Source organism: Gopherus evgoodei, unplaced genomic scaffold (assembly GCF_007399415.2).
Source record: "Gopherus evgoodei ecotype Sinaloan lineage unplaced genomic scaffold, rGopEvg1_v1.p scaffold_71_arrow_ctg1, whole genome shotgun sequence".
In the NCBI taxonomy this organism is placed as follows: Eukaryota; Metazoa; Chordata; order Testudines; family Testudinidae; genus Gopherus; species Gopherus evgoodei.
Window position 1 is genome coordinate 233,574 of NW_022060092.1, and position 18,337 is coordinate 251,910.

Consider the following 18,337-nt stretch of genomic DNA (forward strand, 5'->3'; position numbering starts at 1 on the left):
CTCTCCGTCGGGGGATGCCTGCCCCTCCCATCCGGGGTCCCCCCGCTGCCCCCCGCACAGCAACTCCCGCGATGCGAGCAGCGGGGGGGAGACACCTTGGGGAGGGGTCGCTTAGTGTGGGGGAGGGACCATTGGCCTGCTCAGCCCAGGGTGGTGACTTCAGTCCCTGAGGGGCCACTTAGGGATCTGGGGCAAAATCAGTCCTTGGTCCTGCTAGTGAAGGCAGGGGCTGGACTCCGGGACCTTTCGGGGTCCCATCCAGTTCTAGGAGATGGGTATATTCCGCCCCCCCCATTACCAGGCCTGTGGGTGCTGGTCCACAAAGGTTTTCAGCATCATCTGCAGGGTCCCACTGAACCCCTCCACCAGCCCGTTGGACTGGGGGTGGTGGGCCAGACCCCACATTTCTCCCGCAAGCCGCAGAGCAGGGCTGACAGGACGTTGGACCCCTGGTCTGTAAGGACCTCGCTGGGGACCCCCCCCCCCCGCTGAAGATGGTCGGCAGCGTGCCTGCCACGGTCTCTGCCTGCGGACAGGCCAGGGGTAGCGCATAGCAAAATCGACCCCCACCAGGCTGGATTCCTTCCCCGCCCGGGTCACCCTGCTGAGGGGCCCCGCTACGTCCACGGCCACCGGCTGGAACAGCCCCGCTAAGCCGGGCAGGGGTCTCGGGGGGCTTTACGCCTTCCCCACCCTCGGGCAGGGGTCACGGGACCTGCAGTGCTGCAGGACGGCATCATAGACCCCGGGGGGGGGGCCACATCGCAGTGCCGGGTGAGGGGTCACCGTGTGCCCAGCCCCCCCCAGAAGGGTCTGTCCCAACGCTGGGCGAGGGGTCCCTCTGTGCCCAGCCCCCCCGCCCCAGAGGGGCCTGTCCCAGCGCCGGACGAGGGGTCCCCGTGTGCCCAGCCCCCCCACCCCAGAGGGGCCTGTCCCAGCGCCGGACGAGGGGTCCCCGTGTGCCCAGCCCCCCCACCCCAGAGGGGCCTGTCCCAGCGCTGGGCGAGGGCTCCCCGAGAGCCCAGCCCCCCACCCCAGAGGGGCCTGTCCCAGCGCCGGACGAGGGCTCCCCGAGTGCCCAGCCCCCCACCCCAGAGGGGCCTGTCCCAGCGCCGGACGAGGGGTCCCCGTGTGCCCAGCCCCCCCACCCCAGAGGGGCCTGTCCCAGCGCTGGGCGAGGGCTCCCCGTGTGCCCAGCCCCCCACCCCAGAGGGGCCTGTCCCAGAGCTGGGCGAGGGGTCCCCGTGTGCCCAGCCCCCCACCCCAGAGGGGCCTGTCCCAGTGCCAGGTGAGGGGTCCCCATGTGCCCAGCCCCCCCACCCCAGAGGGGACGTGTCCCAGTGCTAGGGGAGGGGTCCCCATGTGCCCAGCCCCCCCCCCGCCCCAGAGGGGACGTGTCCCAGTGCTAGGGGAGGGGTCCCCGTGTGCCCAGCCCCCCCCCGCCCCAGAGGGGCCTGTCCCAGTGCCGGACGAGGGCTCCCCGTGTGCCCAGCCCCCCACCCCAGAGGGGCCTGTTCCAGCGCTGGATGAGGGGTCCCCGTGTGCCCAGCCCCCCGCCCCAGAGGGGTCCCCGTATAACCAGCGGCCCCACCCCAGAAGCAGCCCCATCTCAGCCGCACCCCGGAAGGAAACCCCGGCAGCGAAGGTGCCAGCAGAGTTTAATGCTGGAATGTCCCCACAGGTTCGATTAAACTAACAAAACCCACCGGGCGTTTCAAGTTTCCAGGGCGTTTTCGGTCGCCCCCTTTGCAATGAAAAACCAGCAGGGAAAATCGGGACAAAGCCGCAGCCCGGAGCCACCAAAACCCTAAATTTTGGGGGCGAGGTAGATTTGGGGAGCAGCGAATACAAATTCCCAGCCTCTCCCAGCGGGGGGCGCTGTGGGAGTGGGTGCTGGCTGGAGGGGGGGCTCCTGGGGGGAGGTCAGTGGTTGGGGGCTGAAATGGGGCCCAAGGGGCCATTGGGGGGAGGAGAGGGGGCAGGGCTGAGGAGTTGGGGTGGCGGCAGGGGGCATTAAAGGGACTTGGGGGTGGGCTGTATTCACAGTGCAGACTTGGGAATTTAGGGGGGAAGGGTTGGTTTTGGGGGGATCCTGGTTTCAGTGCAGCCTTAGGGAAATTTGGGGGAGGCGTGGGAGGGATTTGGGGCTCAAGGTAGGTTTGTTTCTAGTGCAAACTCAGAGAAGGTCAGGGGTGCTTGGGGGCAGTTTTGGGGGCCGGGGAGGGTCATGTTTCCTGAGCAGACGCAGGGGAAACTAGGATGGGGGGCAGGTTTGGGGGGGCGCATTGACAGTGCATATCTCGAGGAGTTTGGGGAGGCTGTGGGGTGGGTTTGGGGGCCCCTCATCTTTCCATTGCAGAGACAGGGGAATTTGGGGTTGCTGAGGGGAGAGACGGGGAGTCTCCTTTCCAGTGCAGGCTCAAAGGAATTTGGGGGTGCAGTGGGGTTCATTTTTCCAGTGCAAACTCAGGGGCTTTGGGGGTGCAGGGAGGTTCAGGGGGAACTCGAGGGGTCCCTTTGATTTCAGGTCCGGGACCCTTGACTTTTCCCCACCAGTTCAGCAGGCGATTCAGGGTCTGTCCTGCTGTGGCCGGCAGGCTCCAGCCCCCACTTTCTCCTTCCATCTGGCCACCCCCGAACCCCAAATCCGCCTCCAGCCGCCTTCATCTCTCGTCCTTCTTGGAACCTTTCGACGAATGCCAGGCCGTCGACCTGTGGGGGAACGAGGGTTCAGATCCAGCCTGTGGAGCTGGCTGGGGAGCTGTGGGGAGCAGGGTGGGGGGCTGGTTGTGGGATGGGGTGAAGGTGCTGTGGGGTGGGATGGGGGGCTGGCTGTGGGTTGGAGCAGTGGGACGCTGTGTGGCAGGGTTGGCTGGGGTGGGGGGCACCATGGGGGGAGGTAGTCGGGGAGGCGTGGGGCGCAGGCTGGTGTGGGCACTGTGGGATAGAGATGGGGGGGCTGGCTGGGGTTGGGGATGCCATGGGGCACAGGATGGTGGGGGAGCTGTGGGGCAGAGGTTGAGGGGTGCTGTGGGGTGGAGAGAGGGGGCGGGGGCCGCTGTGGGACGCAGGCTGGTGGGGGGTGCTGTGGGGTGGAGGTGGGGGGCACTGTGGGGCACAGGCAGGGGTGCTGTGGGGCACAGGCCGGCAGGCACCATGGGGCACTGTGAGGCGCAGGCGGGCAGGTGTCGTGGAGCAGGGGGGCTGTGGAGCAGAGGGGGGACACCTTGGGGTGCAGGCCGGCAGGTGCCGTGGGGCAGAGGGGGGCACTTTGGGGCTGAGGTGGGGACGCCGTGGGGCAGAGGGGGATGCTTTGGGGTGGAGCTGGGGGCGCTTTGGGGCAGAGGGGGGCGCTTTGGGGAGGAGCTGGGGACGCTTTGGGGCAGAGGGGGGCACTTTGGGGAGGAGCTGGGGATGCTGTGGGGCAGAGGGGGGCGCCGTGGGGCAGAGGGGGGCACCGTGGGGCAGAGGGGGGCGGTGACGAACTGGGAAAGTTCTTAATGTTTTCTCTGAATACTGTGTTGGTGCCTCAGTGTCCCCATGGCAGTTCTGTCTCTGTCTCCTGGCAGCTGATGGCCTGGGCCCCCCCCCTGCAAAGGTGCCAGCTGAAGGTGTTGGAGACAAAGGGATCAGGTGACCTCCTGGCCCGGGAAAGGGGCTGAGCAGAGAGGAGGGGCTGGAGGGGTGGTTAGTCTGGAGCTGGCTGGGGTCGAGGAGTGAAGTGCAGACGTGGAGGTCTGGCTCACTGCCCCCCAGAATGGACCCGGCCGAGGGGTCCGGTTCGCTGTACCTACAAGCTCTGTTTTAGACCCTGTTCCTGTCATCGAATAAACCTCTGTGTTACTGGCTGGCTGAGAGTCACATCTGACTGCAAAGTGGGGGTGCAGGACCCTGTGGCTTCCCCAGGACCCCGCTGGGGTGGGCTCGCTGTGGGAAGCGCACGGAGGGCAGAGGATGCTGAATGCTCCAAGGAGAGACCCAGGAGGTGAAGACGTGTGAGCTTCTTGCCCTGAACAAGTCTGCTCCAGGGGAGTGGAGGCTCCCCAAAGTCCTGCCTGGCTTGGTGGGGTGCAGTTCCAGAGCATCCCACCGCGGCCACCGTGTGGCTCCCCCATGGTTTCCAGGAAGAACCCCTGGTGTGCCAGCCCTTCTCGTGATCACCACCTCGAGAAGGACATTGTGATCCTGTGCACAAAGAGAGGGTTACGCATGGGGACGTACACCAAGGCACAGTTAATCGTGCAGTTGGAGGAGAAGCACCGCTCTGAGGAGCAGATTCCTGACCCAGATGGGGCTACAAGAGGATCTGGGAGCAGCTGGAGCATCAGCCAGGCATCCCCGGGAGTCTGGTCCCCAATCAGACGAGGGTCTTCACGATTGGGTTCCCCATCAGGAGATTGGAGACGGATGGGATGGGAGCAGAGCCCGAGAGAGCGAGAGGACCATGAGAGAGCAAGAGCCCGAGGAAAAGCTGCAGGAGAAGCAGCAGCAGCGTGGACTGGTGATGGTGGAGCAGAGAGACATAGGGGGCTGCCCAGGGGTCAGTGGGGAAACACGCCTGCAGGGGCGAGACCCTGAGACAGAGAGAACTGTGGTGGTGCAGCCCCACATGCTGAGGGACTGTGGAACCTGGGTGAAGTTCCCTGGGGTGAAGCCCCTCGCCCTGCCTATGGCCCAGATCCCTGTGCAGACCCAGGAGGGATCGGGCTGGCTGGTGGTTGGGGTTCTCCAGGATATCGGCTCGGAGGCCCTGTTGGGGGGTGACTATCTCCCCTTGGGACAGGATCCGGGTCCCGCTCCTGCAACGGCCGAGGGTTTGAATTCAAATCCAGGGAACCAATTGGCTGGAATGGAAATGGTCAGTGAAAATGCAAATGACCTGGCTGGCAGTGGGGAGGTGCTGCTGGGCTCAGGATACCTGCCTACCTGTAACCAGCCCCCTGGGGCTGAGTGGGAGGGAGAGATGCTCCCCGCCTCCCTGCACACCGGAGAGGGGGCTCACGCTGGCTCTGATGCTGTGACCAGAGCAGAGAGCTCGCTGCCTGCCCCCACTGGGACAGCAAGGGCAGCGCTGAGCACGGGGGGAGCTGAGACCCCAGCTGAGTGGGGGGACACCCAGGCAGGGCAGGTCAGCTGCCAAACAGGTTTGCCTGGTCCAGATGTGCTGCGGGGAAGTGATTACACAGCAGGGAGGGAGCTACCAGGGACAGGGCTCAGGGGGGCTGTGACCCCAGGCCCAGCCAGCGAGAGGGAGCAGGTCCCACTCCCTGCCCCAGCTGCTGAATCCCAGACCGAGCTGCAGAGGGATCCCTCCTTGGAGAAGCTGAGGGAACTTGCTAGCCACAGCGCTGCAAACCCCCTTGGGGAAGGCTGCAGGGACAGAGTCCTGCAGGAGAAGGGATTCCTGTACCGGGAATGGGCTCCCCAAGGGGAAGTAGAACTGGGGGGAATCGGGAGGCAGCTGGTGGTGCCCCAGGAATCCATAGGGTTCTTCCCTTTCGAGCTGCTGGGTGGGAGGAGAGTGAGGGGACCCCTGAACCTGAAGAGGGAGGATTGGGAGGAGAAGGGGGAAGACCCCCTGGGGGATCTCTTCCCTGAGGTGGGAGACAATCTCCCCATCAGGTGTTCCCCGTTCAGAGTCACTGGGAAAGCAGCCCAGATCCTGGAGAGAGAGGTCAGGGACATGCTGGCTTTAGATGGGATCCAGCCGTTTTACAGCCCATGGGCCTCACCAGTGGGGCTGATCCCCAAGCGAGACAGGATGATCTGGTTTAGTGGGAGCCTTTAGAAGCTTAAAGCCATCACAGTGTCCGATGCCGACCCCATGCCTAGGCCTGGGGAGATGCTAGACAGGCAGAGGGTGATGGAGAACTTGGCCCTGGCAGACACTGATAACATGTGCATCTTTAGCCAGACCTGGGAGGAACAGGTGTGCCAGGTGAAGAGGGGGCTGGGCTGCCTCAAGGAGGTGGGACTGATGGTAAAAGCTGGAAAGTGTAAGGTGGGGAAGGCAGAGGTGTTGTGTCTGGGCCACAAAGTGGGAAGCGGCTGCCCAAGCCCAAAGCTGGCCAAGGCCAAGATGGGGGCTCTTAACCAAGGGAGCCCGAATCACAGCCCAGAGTGCTGGGAAAAGACCCAATCCCAGCTTGAACCCCAGGGGTACTGGGGTGGCAAAGGGTGTGGGCCGCATAAACCTTCTCACCTGCGGCCTGCAAGTGCCATCAAGCACACCCGACCTAAGGGAGGGCGTAAGACTGGACTGTCCTGGTGTAACTCACACCCAGGAATGGGAGAGATGCTGGGGCATCCATGGGAACGTTGGTGGGTTCGAACTTCCCCAGGTCACTGGCTGGAGTGACCTCGCTCAGTTCGGTCTCGAAGGGGGGAGAGATGTGACGAACTGGGAAAGTTCTTAATGTTTTCTCTGAATACTGTGCTGGTGCCTCAGTGTCCCCATGGCAGTTCTGTCTCTGTCTCCTAGCAACTGATGGCCTGGGCCCCCCCTCTGCAAAGGTGCCAACTGAAGGTGTTGGAGACAAAGGGATCAGGTGACCTCCTGGCCCGGGAAAGGGGCTGAGCAGAGGAGGGGCTGGAGGGGGTGGTTAGTCTGGAGCTGGCTGGGGACGAGGAGTGAAGTGCAGACCTGGGGGTCTGGCTCACTGTCCCCCAGAATGGACCCGGCCGAGGGGTCCGGTTCTCTGTACCTACAAGCTCTGTGTTAGACCCTGTTCCTGTCATCGAATAAACCTCTGTTTTACTGGCTGGCTGAGAGTCACGTCTGACTGCAAAGTGGGGGTGCAGGACCCGGTGGCTTCCCCAGGACCCCGCTGGGGTGGGCTCGCTGTGGGAAGCGCACGGAGGGCAGAGGATGCTGAATGCTCCAAGGAGAGACCCAGGAGGTGAAGCTGTGTGAGCTTCTTGCCCTGCAGACAGTCTGCTCCGAGGGAGAGGAGGCTCCCCAGAGTCCTGCCTGGCTTGGTGGGGAGCAGCTCCAGAGCATCGCCCGGTGACTCCGTGACAGGGGCGCTGTGGGGCAGAGGGGGGCGCCGTGGGGCACTCACCGGATGAAGGTTTTGAAGGCGGCCGAGTTGGGGTTGATGCACAGGGGGACCCGCGTCGCCTTCTGCTGCTCCAGGATGAAGCCGTGAACCAGCTCTGCAAGAGAGGGGGGCGGCTCCAGATCTGGGGGCGCGGGGGAGAATTTCACTGCGGGGGGCTGGAGAGGGGGTCGGGGGAACGGATCCCAACCACGGGGTCCCTTGTGGAGGTGGGGGGTGGCTGTGGGAGCCAGAGGGGGTCTGTGGGGGTTCATGTGAGGGGGGCTGGTGTTTGTGAGGACAGTGGGGGGGTTGGAGGGGTGTCAGGGGTTGGCAGTGACAGCAAGAGGTCCCAGGGGGTGAGGGTGAGTTTTAGGGGGGCTGTGGGGGTCCCAGGGGTAGGTCAGTGTGTGGGGATGATGGGGGGGTCAGTGTGCGGGGCTAGCGGGGGGCACCAGAGGGCGGTGGGGGGTCACCTTTGGCCTGCCAGACTGAGCGCAGGCCCCGCTCGTAGGCGATGTCGAAGCAGGGGGCCATGGGGGGCTGCGGGAGGCAGGGTCAGCGTGCGGGGGTGATGGGGGTACCGGGGGGCACCAGGGAGCCCCACGGGCGTCGGGGTCACCTTTGGCCTGCCAGATGGAGAGCAGGCCCTGCTTGTAGATGATGTAGAAGTGGGGGGCCATGGAGGGCCCTGGCGAGGGGATCAGCATGTGGGGGTGATAGGGGGTACCGGGGCCCAGTGGGGGGTCACCTTTGGCCTGCCAGATGGAGCACAGGCCCCGCTCGTAGGTGTTGTCGAAGCGGGGGGCTATGGGGGGCTGCAGGAGGCAGGGTCAGCGTGCAGGGGTGATGGGGGATACTGGGGGGCACCAGGGAGCCCCGGGGGGCGGCAGGGATCACCTTTGGCCTGCCAGATGGAGCGCAGGCCCCGCTCGTAGGTGTTGTCGAAGCGGGGGGCTATGGGGGGCTGCAGGAGGCAGGGTCAGCGTGCAGGGGTGATGGGGGATACTGGGGGGCACCAGGGAGCCCCGGGGGGCGGCAGGGATCATCTTTGGCCTGCCAGATGGAGCGCAGGCCCCGCTCGTAGGCATCGTCGAAGTGGGGGGCCATGGGGGTCTGCGGGAGGCAGGGTCAGCGTGCGGGGGTGATGGGGGGTACCAGGGGGTACTGGGAGCCCCGGGGGCTGTGGGAGGCAGGGTCAGCGTGCGGGGGTGATGGGGGGTACCAGGGGGTACTGGGAGCCCCGGGGGCTGTGGGAGGCAGGGTCAGCATGCGGGGGTGATGGGGGGTACCAGGGGGTACTGGGAGCCCCGGGGGCTGTGGGAGGCAGGGTCAGCGTGCGGGGGTGATGGGGGGTACCAGGGGGTACTGGGAGCCCCGGGGGCTGTGGGAGGCAGGGTCAGCGTGCGGGGGTGATGGGGGGTACCGGGGCCCAGTGGGGGGTCACCTTTGGCCTGCCAGACGGAGCACAGGCCCCGCTCGTAGGCGTCGTTGAAGTGGGGGGCCATGGGGGTCTGCGGGAGGCAGGGTCAGCGTGCGGGGGTGATGGGGGGTACCAGGGGGTACTGGGAGCCCCGGGGGCTGTGGGAGGCAGTGTCAGCGTGCGGGGGTGATGGGGGGTACCGGGGCCCAGTGGGGGGTCACCTTTGGCCTGCCAGACGGAGCACAGGCCCCGCTCGTAGGCGTCATCGAAGCGGGGGGCCGCGGGGGGCTCGAATTCGCTGGTGTAGACGCGCCCCGAGCCCAGGCCGTGGCAGCAGCGGCACATGGACGTGTGGTAGCGGAGTCGCCCCTCCTGCAGGTACGGGTGGGCCAGCGCCTCCCGCGCCGAGATCCGCCGCGTCTGCGAGAGCCAGCGTGGGACCCCAGCGCTCCCGGGGACCCCGGCATCTGAACCCCCAGCGCTCCCGGGGACCCCGGCATCTGAACCCCCAGCGCTCCCGGGGACCCCGGCATCTGAACCCCCAGCGCTCCCGGGGACCCCAGAATCTGAACCCCCAGCGCTCCCGGGGACCCTGGAATCTGAACCCCCAGCGCTCTCAGGGACCCCGGAATCTGAACCCCCAGCGCTCCTGGGGACCCCGGCATCTGAACCCCCAGCGCTCCCGGGGACCCCGGCATCTGAACCCCCAGCGCTCCCGGGGACCCCAGAATCTGAACTCCCAGCGCTTCTGGGGACCCCAGCATCTGAACCCCCAGTGCTCCCAGGGACCCCGGAATCTGAACCCCCAGCGCTCCTGGGGACCCCGGCATCTGAACCCCCAGCACTCTCAGGGACCCTGGAATCTGAACCCCCAGCGCTCTCAGGGACCCCGGCATCTGAACCCCCAGCGCTCCCGGGGACCCTGGAATCTGAACCCCCAGTGCTCCCAGGGACCCCGGAATCTGAACCCCCAGCGCTCCCAGGGACCCCGGCATCTGAACCCCCAGCGCTCCCGGGGACCCCGGCATCTGAACCCCCAGCGCTCTCAGGGACCCCGGCATCTGAACCCCCAGCGCTCCCAGGGACCCCAGAATCTGAACCCCCAGTGCTCTCAGGGACCCCGGCATCTGAACCCCCAGTGCTCCCGGGGACCCTGGCATCTGAACCCCCAGCGCTCTCAGGGACCCTGGAATCTGAACCCCCAGCGCTTCTGGGGACCCCGGCATCTGAACCCCCAGTGCTCCCAGGGACCCCAGCGCTCTCAGGGACCCCGGAATCTGAACCCCCAGCGCTTCTGGGGACCCCAGAATCTGAACCCCCAGTGCTCCCCCGGTGGCTGGGGGGAGGGACCCCAGAATCTGAACCCCCAGTGCTCCCAGGGAGTCCAGAATCTGAACCTCCAGTGCTCCCCTGGTGGCTGAGGGGAGGGACCTCAGCGCTCCCAGGGACCCCAGAATCTGAACCCCCAGTGCTCCCCCAGTGGTTGGGGGGACCCCAGCGCTCCCAGGGACCCCGGAATCTGAACCCCCAGTGCTCTCAGGGACCCCAGAATCTGAACCCCCAGTGCTCCCCCAGTGGTTGGGGGGACCCCAGCGCTCCCAGGGACCCCAGAATCTGAACTCCCAGTGCTCCCCCAGTTGCTGAGGGGGACCCCAGCACTCCCAGGGACCCCAGAATCTGAACCCCCAGCGCTCCCGGGGACCCTGGAATCTGAACCCCCAGAACTTCTGGGGACCCTGGAATCTGAACCCCCAGCGCTCTCAGGGACCCCAGAATCTGAACCCCCAGTGCTTCTGGGGACCCCGGAATCTGAACCCCCAGTCCTCCCCCAGTGGCTAGGGGGGGACCCCAGCGCTCCCGGGGACCCTGGAATCTGAACCCCCAGTGCTCCCCCGGTGACGGGGGGGACCCCAGTGCTCCCAGGGACCCCAGAATCTGAACCCCCAGCGCTCCCGGGGACCCTGGAATCTGAATCCCCAGTGCTCCCCCGGTGACGGGGGGGACCCCAGTGCTCCCAGGGACCCCGGAATCTGAACCCCCAGAGCTCCCGGGGACTCCGGCGTCTGAAGCCCCAGCACTCCCAGGGACCCCAGCGTCTGGGGGAGGGAATCCCAGTGCTCCCAGGGATGGGGAACAGACCCAGGCATCCAGGCAGAGAACCCCCAGTGCTCCCAGGGATCCAGGTGTCTGGGGGGGATCCCCAGCGCTCCCAGGGACAGGGAGGGGACCCAGGCATCCGGATGGGGTCCCCCAGTGCTCCCAGGGCTGGGAAAGGGACCCCGGTGTCCGGGCGACTCACGGGGTCGAAGACCAGCAGGCGGCAGAGCAGGTGAACGGCCTCGTGGGTCGCCTCCCCCGAGAGCAAGTGCAGCACGGACAGCGCGGGCTGGGGGACACGGAGCCTGAGTGGGGCTCCCATCCCCCGGGTGCCCCAATTGCCCCCCCGGCCCAGCCCCCCACTTCTCAGTCCATCCCCCACTTCCCCCTGCCCAGCCCCCCAATTCCAGCCCCCCACTTCTTACAGCCCAGCCCCGATCCCAGTCCCCCACTTCTCCCAGTGTCCCAATCCCAGCCCCGATCCCAGTCCCCCCTTCTCCCAGTGCCCCAATCCCAGCCCCCCTTCCCCCTGCCCAGCCCCGATCCCAGCCCCCTACTTCCCCCCATGCCCTGATCCCAGCCCCCCTTCCCCCTGCCCAGCCCCGATCCCAGTCCCCCACTTCTCCCAGTGTCCCAATCCCAGCCCCCCTTCCTCCTGCCCAGCCCCGATCCCAGTCCCCCCCTTCTCCCAGTACCCCAATCCCAGCCCCCCTTACCCCTGCCCAGCCCCCAGATCCCAGCCCTCAATTCTCTATCTCAGCCCTGACTTCCCCCAGGACCCCGGTTCCCCCCGCCCCCAGGGGCTCACCAGTTTGTGGGCGCCCCGCAGCACGTGGGCCCGGGCCCCCTCGCAGGCCGAGCGCAGGGCGTGGGGAGGGGGGGTGCCGAGGAGGTCTGTGATCAGGTCCAGCTGCAGGGAGTGGGGGGGGGGAGTTAATGAGGGGTGCGAGAGCCTCCCCCCATGCAACCGACCCCCCACTAGCCCCTCCATCCACATCTCCTCCCCCACGTCCCCCCGAACCCCTCCCCACCTCTCACCAGCTCCTCCTCCAGATCCCCTTCCCCACCCCTCCCCTCTCCCCCCCCGAACCCCTCCCCACTCCTCCCCCATTGTTGCCCCCGCCCGGCCCCCACCTGCTGGATGGGGCTGGAGCCCTGGAAGAGGATGCGCCGGCCGAGCAGCTCGGCGAAGATGCAGCCGACGGCCCAGAGGTCGATGGGGGGGCCGTAGTGGGGGGTCCCCATGAGAATCTCGGGGGCCCGGTAGTACTGGGTCACCACCTCCTGCGTCATGGGCTGCCCCTCGTCCGGCTCCTCCAGCCGCGCCAGCCCGAAGTCACAGATCTGCCGTGGGGAGAGGGTGAGCCCGGACGCCTGGGTCCCCCGCCCATCCCCTCCCCCACTGCCTGGGAACACTGCAGGGAGCCCAACCCGGACGCTTGGGTCCCCTGCCCATATCAGTTTCTGGGGAGCACTAGGGGCCCCCCAGTGGAATAGTCCCAGACATCTGGGTCCCTGTCCCTGTCCGGTGCCCAGGGGCCTTCCTGGACGCCTGGGTCCCTGTCTGCGTCCAGTGTCTGGGGGCCGTCCCAGACGCCTGGGTCCCTGTCCCCGTCCGGTGCCCGGGGGCCGTCCCGGACGCCTGGGTCCCTGTCCCCATCCGGTGCCCGGGGGCCGTCCCGGACGCCTGGGTCCCTGTCCCCGTCCGGTGCCCAGGGGCTGTCCTGGACGCCTGGATCCCTGTCTGCGTCCAGTGTCTGGGGGCCGTCCCAGACGCTTGGGTCCCTGTCCCCGTCCGGTGCCCGGTGGCCGTCCCGGACGCCTGGGTCCCTGTCCCCGTCCGGTGCCCGGGGGCCGTCCCGGACGCCTGGGTCCCTGTCCCCATCCGGTGCCTGGGGGCCGTCCCGGACACCTGGCTCCCTGTCCCCGTCCGGTGTCTGGGGGCTGTCCCGGATGCCTGGGTCCCTGTCCCCGTCCGGTGCCCAGGGGCCGTCCTGGATGCCTGGCTCCCTGTCCCCGTCTGGTGCCCGGGGGCCGTCCTGGATGCCTGGGTCCCTGTCCCCGTCCGGTGCCCAGGGGCCGTCCTGGACGCCTGGGTCCCTGTCTGCATCCAGTGTCTGGGGGCCGTCCCAGACGCCTGGGTCCCTGTCCCCGTCCGGTGCCCGGGGGCCGTCCCGGACGCCTGGGTCCCTGTCCCCGTCTGGTGTCTGGGAGCCGTCCCGGACGCCTGGGTCCCCTCCCAGAGGCTGAGGGGTCGGGGGGGGTCTCACCTTGAGGACGCAGTTGCTGTTCACCAGCAGGTTCCCCGGCTTGAGGTCCCGATGGAGCACGCCAGCCGAGTGCAAGTATTTTAGCCCTGAGGGAGGGGGGGCAGTGTTGGGGGGGCTGGGATTGGGACCCCCCAACCTGCCCTTCTCCCTGCTCAGGGATCCCCCCAGGAGAGAAGCTGGGGAGGGGGGCAGGGGCCGGGGAGGGGCCGGTGACATATGGGGGGACGCAGGGTGGCCGAGGGGGGGGACTGCACTGGGGATGATGTTTTGGGGCGGATGAGGATGGATATTTGGGGACCCCTGAGAATTTGGACGTTTCGAGGGGATGTGGGGATTGGGTGAGACTGGGGGGGGCAGTTGAGGGATCTGGGGGTATGTGGAGGGTTTGGGGGTTTGTGGGGTCCCGGGGGGTGGGTCTCACCGCGCAGGATCTGGTAGAGAAAGACCTTGACGTGCTCGGCGCTCAGCGGCTGGGGGGACACGATCACCTTGTGCAGGTCGCTCTGCATCAGCTCCGTCAGCATGTAGCTACCACCCGGCGGGGGTCAAGGGCGCGGCTTGGGGGGCAGCGCCCCATGGCCCCCCGCCCCCCTCCACCCAGCTCCCATCCCCCACAGCCCCCCTCCGCCCAGCTCCCATCCCCCTGAGCCCGAGCCCTCCCCTCCGTCAGCACGTAGCTACCGCCCGGCGGGGGTCAAGGGCGCGGCTTGGGGGGCAGCGCCCCATGGCCCCCCACCCCCCTCCGCCCAGCTCCCATCCCCCACAGCTCCCATCCCCCCGACCCCCAGTCCTCCCCTCCGTCAGCACTTAGCTACCGCCCGGCGGGGGTCAAGGGCGCGGCTTGGGGGGCAGCGCCCCATGGCCCCCCGTCCCCTCCACCCAGCTCCCATCCCCCACAGCCCCCCTCCGCCCAGCTCCCATCCCCCCGAGCCCCATGGCCCCCCATCCCCCTCTGCCCAGCTCCCATCCCCCAGAGCACCCCTCCGCCCAGCTCCCACCCCCCCGAGCCCCATGGCCCCCTGTCCCCCTCTGCCCAGCTCCCATCCCCCAGAGCACCCCTCTGCCCAACTCCCACCCCCCCGAGCCCCATGGCCCCCTGTCCCCCTCTGCCCAGCTCCCATCCCCCCGAGCCCCATGGCCCCCTGTCTCCCTCTGCCCAGCTCCCATCCCCCAGAGCGCCCCTCTGCCCAGCTCCCATCCCCCCGAGCCCCATGGCCCCCCATCCCCCTCTGCCCAGCTCCCATCCCCCAGAGCCCCCCTCCGCCCAGCTCCCATGGCCCCCCGTCCCCCTCCACCCAGCTCCCACCCCCCCGAGCCCCATGGCCCCCCGTCCCCCTCTGCCCAGCTCCCATCCCCCAGAGCCCCCCTCCGTCAGCAGGCGGCTGTGAGGCTGCCCCAATAAGCCCCACTCCCCCCAGACCCCTAGCCACCCCTGACACCTCCCGTTGCTGCCAGTTACCCCCCAGGGCAGCCCCCCCATCACTCCCCCGCCCCTCCCCCACGGGGGGCGGATACATCTCCTCGAAGCAGTCGATCTGGGGGGGCTGCAGGATATCCAGCGCGGACAGCACCTGAGGGGCGGGGGGGGTGAGACCCCAGATACCCCCACAGGGTCCCAGAGCCATCCCCACGGCAGCCCCCCTGTCCCCCACTGCAACCCCCATCCCCACTGTAGACCCTCCACCCCCCAATGCAACCGTCATCCCCACGTCAGCCACCCCGCCCCCCACTGCAAACCCCAGCCCGACTGCAGACCCCCACCCCTCACTGCAACCCCCATCCCCACAGCAGCTCCCTCACCCCCCACTGCAACCCCCAGCCCCACGGCAGCTCCCCTGCCCCCCACCGCAACCCTCATCCCCACGGCAGCCCCCCTGTCCCCCACTGCAACCCCCATCCCCATGGCAGCCCCCCCGCCTCCCACTGCAACCCCCAGCCCCACGGCAGCCCCTCCGCCCCCCACTGCAACCCCCATCCCCACTGCAGCTTCCCTGCCCCCCACTGCAACCCTCATCCCCACAGCAGCCCCCCTGCCCCCCACTGCAACCCCCATGGCAGCCCCCCCGCCCCCTGCAATCCCCAGCCCCACGGCAGCCCCTCCGCCCCCCACTGCAACCCCAGCCCCACGGCATCCTCCATACAGCGACCCCCACCGCTCCGTCAAGCCCCCCCACTGACCCATAGCCCTCAGCCCCACTGCAACCCTGGCTTCATGAATGTCGCCCCACCCACAGCCCCCCCGCAACCCCACAGCTGCCCCCATGTTCTGCAGCCCCCCCCAAACCCTCCCTACCACCCCCCATCCTAGTGCCCCCCCAAGTCCCCCCCGGCTCACGTTCTCATGTTTGAAGTAACAGAGCATCCTGAGCTCCCGAAAGACCCGTTTGCAGGAGACGAGATTCTGGAAAACGTTCGGCATCTTCTTCAGCGCGACCCGCTTCCCGTCCCGGGGGTCCGTCACCGACCTGGGCAGAGACAGGGTGCCCCTCACTCCCGACCTGCAGCCCCCCGGTCTGCCGGTGCCCCTCACTCCCGACCGGCAGCCCCCGGGGCCCCCGGTCTGCCGGTGCCCCTCACTCCCGACCCGCAGCCCCCGGGGCCCCCGGTCTGCCGGTGCCCCTCACTCCCGACCCGCAGCCCCCCAGCCCTGCCGGTGCCCCTCACTCCCGACCTGCAGCCCCCCGGGCCCGCGGTCTGCCGGTGCCCCTCACTCCCGACCCGCAGCCCCCCGGGCCCGCGGTCTGCCGGTGCCCCTCACTCCCGAACCGCAGCCCCCCGGGCCCCCGGTCTGCCGGTGCCCCTCACTCCCGACCCGCAGCCCCTGCCAGCCCAGCCCTGCCGGTGCCCCTCACTCCCGACCCGCAGCCCCCCGGGCCCGCGGTCTGCTGGTGCCCCTCACTCCGGACCCACAGCCCCCCGGGCCCCCGGTGCCCCTCACTCCGGACCCGCAGCCCGCCGGGCCCCCGCTCTGCCGGTGCCCCTCACTCCCGACCCGCAGCCCCCCAGCCCTGCCGGTGCCCCTCACTCCCGACCCGCAGCCCCCCGCTCTGCCGGTGCCCCTCACTCCCGACCCGCAGCCCCCCGCTCTGCCGGTGCCCCTCACTCCCGACTTGCAGCCCCCCGGGCCCCCGGTCTGCCGGAGCCCCTCACTCCGGACCCGCAGCCCCCCGCCCAGCCGGTGCCCCTCACTCCCGACCCGCAGCCCCCCGGGCCCGCGGTCTGCCGGTGCCCCTCACTCCGGACCCACAGCCCCCCGGGCCCCCGGTGCCCCTCACTCCGGACCCGCAGCCCGCCGGGCCCCCGCTCTGCCGGTGCCCCTCACTCCCGACCCGCAGCCCCCCGCTCTGCCGGTGCCCCTCACTCCCGACCTGCAGCCCCCCGGGCCCCCGGTCTGCCGGTGCCCCTCACTCCCGACCTGCAGCCCCCCGGGCCCTCGCTCTGCCGGAGCCCCTCACTCCCCCCCCCCGCCCCGGGTCTCACCACACAACCCCGAAGGCGCCGTAGCCAATGGGTCGATCCGGTTCGGGCTGCACTGTCATTGGGGCGGGCGCCGGTGAGATCTGGGGTGACCCCCCCTGCACCCCAGCGGGGCAGTAACGTTTCTGGGGCGCCCCCAGCCCCGCTGCCAGGGGGGGCTGGAGCGCGGGGCTGGGGCCCTGGAAGGCCATTGGGGGGCAGCTGCGGGGGTCGGGGGGGAGATGGGGGGCTGGAGCCGGGAGGCCGGAGCGGAGGGTTGGGGGGTGGGGGATGGGATGAGAGGCAGAGCCTGTTGGGGCGGGGGGGGCGCTGCTGGGAGTCTGGGGGAGTGGGCAGGATGCGGCGGGGCTGGGGTGGGAACTGGGGGGCCTAGGAATTGGGGGCTGCGGGGCAGGGATTTGGGGGCAGGGAATTGGGGGCTGAGGGGCAAGGATTTGGGGCAGGGAATTGGGGGCTGAGGGGCAAGGATTTGGGGACTGGGGGGCGGTGGGGCAGGGATTTGGGAGCAGGGAATTGTGGGGCTGAGGGGCAGGGAAGGGGGGCTGAGGGGCAGGCTATTGGGGGGCAGGATGTGTCGGGGCAGAGAAGCTGCCGGCCGGGGCTGCACTTGAAGACCCTACTGTAAACAATCCCGGCTGGGCTGGGGGGCAGGGCGGGGATCGGGGGCACAGGCCCCCCCAGTACTTAAATCGCACCCATCCCCCCAAACCCGGGGGCGGGGCACAGGGCTGGGGGCGCGCGGGGAGGGGGCGCTGGGGGGCGCAGGGCTGGGGGGCAGTGGCAGGGGCCGGGGGGAGCCGGGGGGTCCCCCCGCGATGGGCTCCGGGAGCGGCCCCAGGCCTGCGGCGGCGAAGGGAGGCGGTGGCTCCGGCTGGTCCTTTGTTAAAGGCAACGGCGGGGGGGGCGGAGAGACTCCGCCCAGCTGGGAAAAATCCCCCGGACAGAAATCGGGGGGGACGGGGGCGTGAGGGGGTGTGGGGGGATGGATAGATAGATAGAGGGGGTGTGGGAGGATAGATAGAGGGGGTGTGGGGGGATAGATAGAGGGGGTCTGGGGGGATGGATAGATAGAGGGGGTGTGGGGAGATGGATGTGGGGGGATAGACAGATAGATAGAGGGGGTGTGGGGGGATGGATAGACGGGGGTGTGGGGGGATAGACAGATAGAGGGGGTCTGGGGGGATGGATAGATAGAGGGTGTGGGGGGGATGGATAGATAGATAAAGGGGGTGTGGGAGGATGGATAGATAGATAGAGGGGGTGTGGGGGATAGACAGATAGAGGGGTTGTGGGGGGATAGATAGAGGGGATGTGGGGGGATGGATAGATAGAGGGTGTGGGGGGATGGATACATAGATAGAGGGGGTGTGGGAGGATAGATAGAGGGGGTGTGGGGGGATAGATAGATAGAGGGGGTCTGGGGGGATGGATAGATAGAGGGGGTGTGGGGAGATGGATGTGGGGAGATAGACAGATAGATAGAGGGGGTGTGGGGGGATGGATAGATGGGGGTGTGGGGGGATAGACAGATAGAGGGGGTCTGGGGGGATGGATAGATAGAGGGTGTGGGGCGATGGATAGATAGATAAAGGGGGTGTGGGAGGATGGATAGATAGATAGAGGGGGTGTGGGGGGATGGATAGATGGGGGGTGGGGATAGACAGATAGATAGAGGGGGTGAGGGGGGATAGATAGAGGGGGTGAGGGGGGATGGATAGATAGATAGAGGGGGTGTGGGGGAATAGATAGATGGGGTGGGGGGGATGGATAGATAGAGGGTGTGGGGGATGGATAGATAGATAGAGGGGGTGTGGGGAGATAGATAGAGGGGATGTGGGGGGATAGACAGATAGATAGAGGGGGTGTGGGGGGATGGATAGATGGGGGGTGGGGATAGACAGATAGATAGAGGGGGTGAGGGGGGATAGATAGAGGGGGTGAGGGGGGATGGATAGATAGATAGAGGGGGTGTGGGGGAATAGATAGAGGGGGTGGGGGGGATGGATAGATAGAGGGTGTGGGGGATGGATAGA

At 68.1% G+C, this 18,337-nt stretch overlaps 1 protein-coding gene across 2 annotated transcripts; it reads right to left on the minus strand.

Moving 5' to 3' along the window:
* Positions 1-1,641: 1,641 nt before the first annotated feature.
* On the minus strand, positions 1,642-16,512 carry LOC115643814 (serine/threonine-protein kinase NLK2-like). 2 transcript variants are annotated; one of them, XM_030547837.1, is made up of 11 exons: positions 16,308-16,512; positions 15,163-15,292; positions 14,343-14,398; positions 13,249-13,355; positions 12,828-12,913; positions 11,692-11,901; positions 11,366-11,467; positions 10,760-10,846; positions 8,682-8,880; positions 7,062-7,155; positions 1,642-2,712 (listed from the first exon to the last, which is right to left on the minus strand). In XM_030547837.1, exons 1-11 carry the CDS (start codon positions 16,493-16,495, stop codon positions 2,664-2,666), a joined length of 1,308 nt encoding a protein of 435 aa, XP_030403697.1. In that variant the 5' UTR covers positions 16,496-16,512; the 3' UTR covers positions 1,642-2,663. The 2 variants fall into 2 exon arrangements, with proteins under 2 accessions (XP_030403697.1, XP_030403696.1); XM_030547836.1 differs by having other exon boundaries at positions 7,062-7,182.
* Between the last annotated feature and the right edge of the window lie 1,825 nt (positions 16,513-18,337).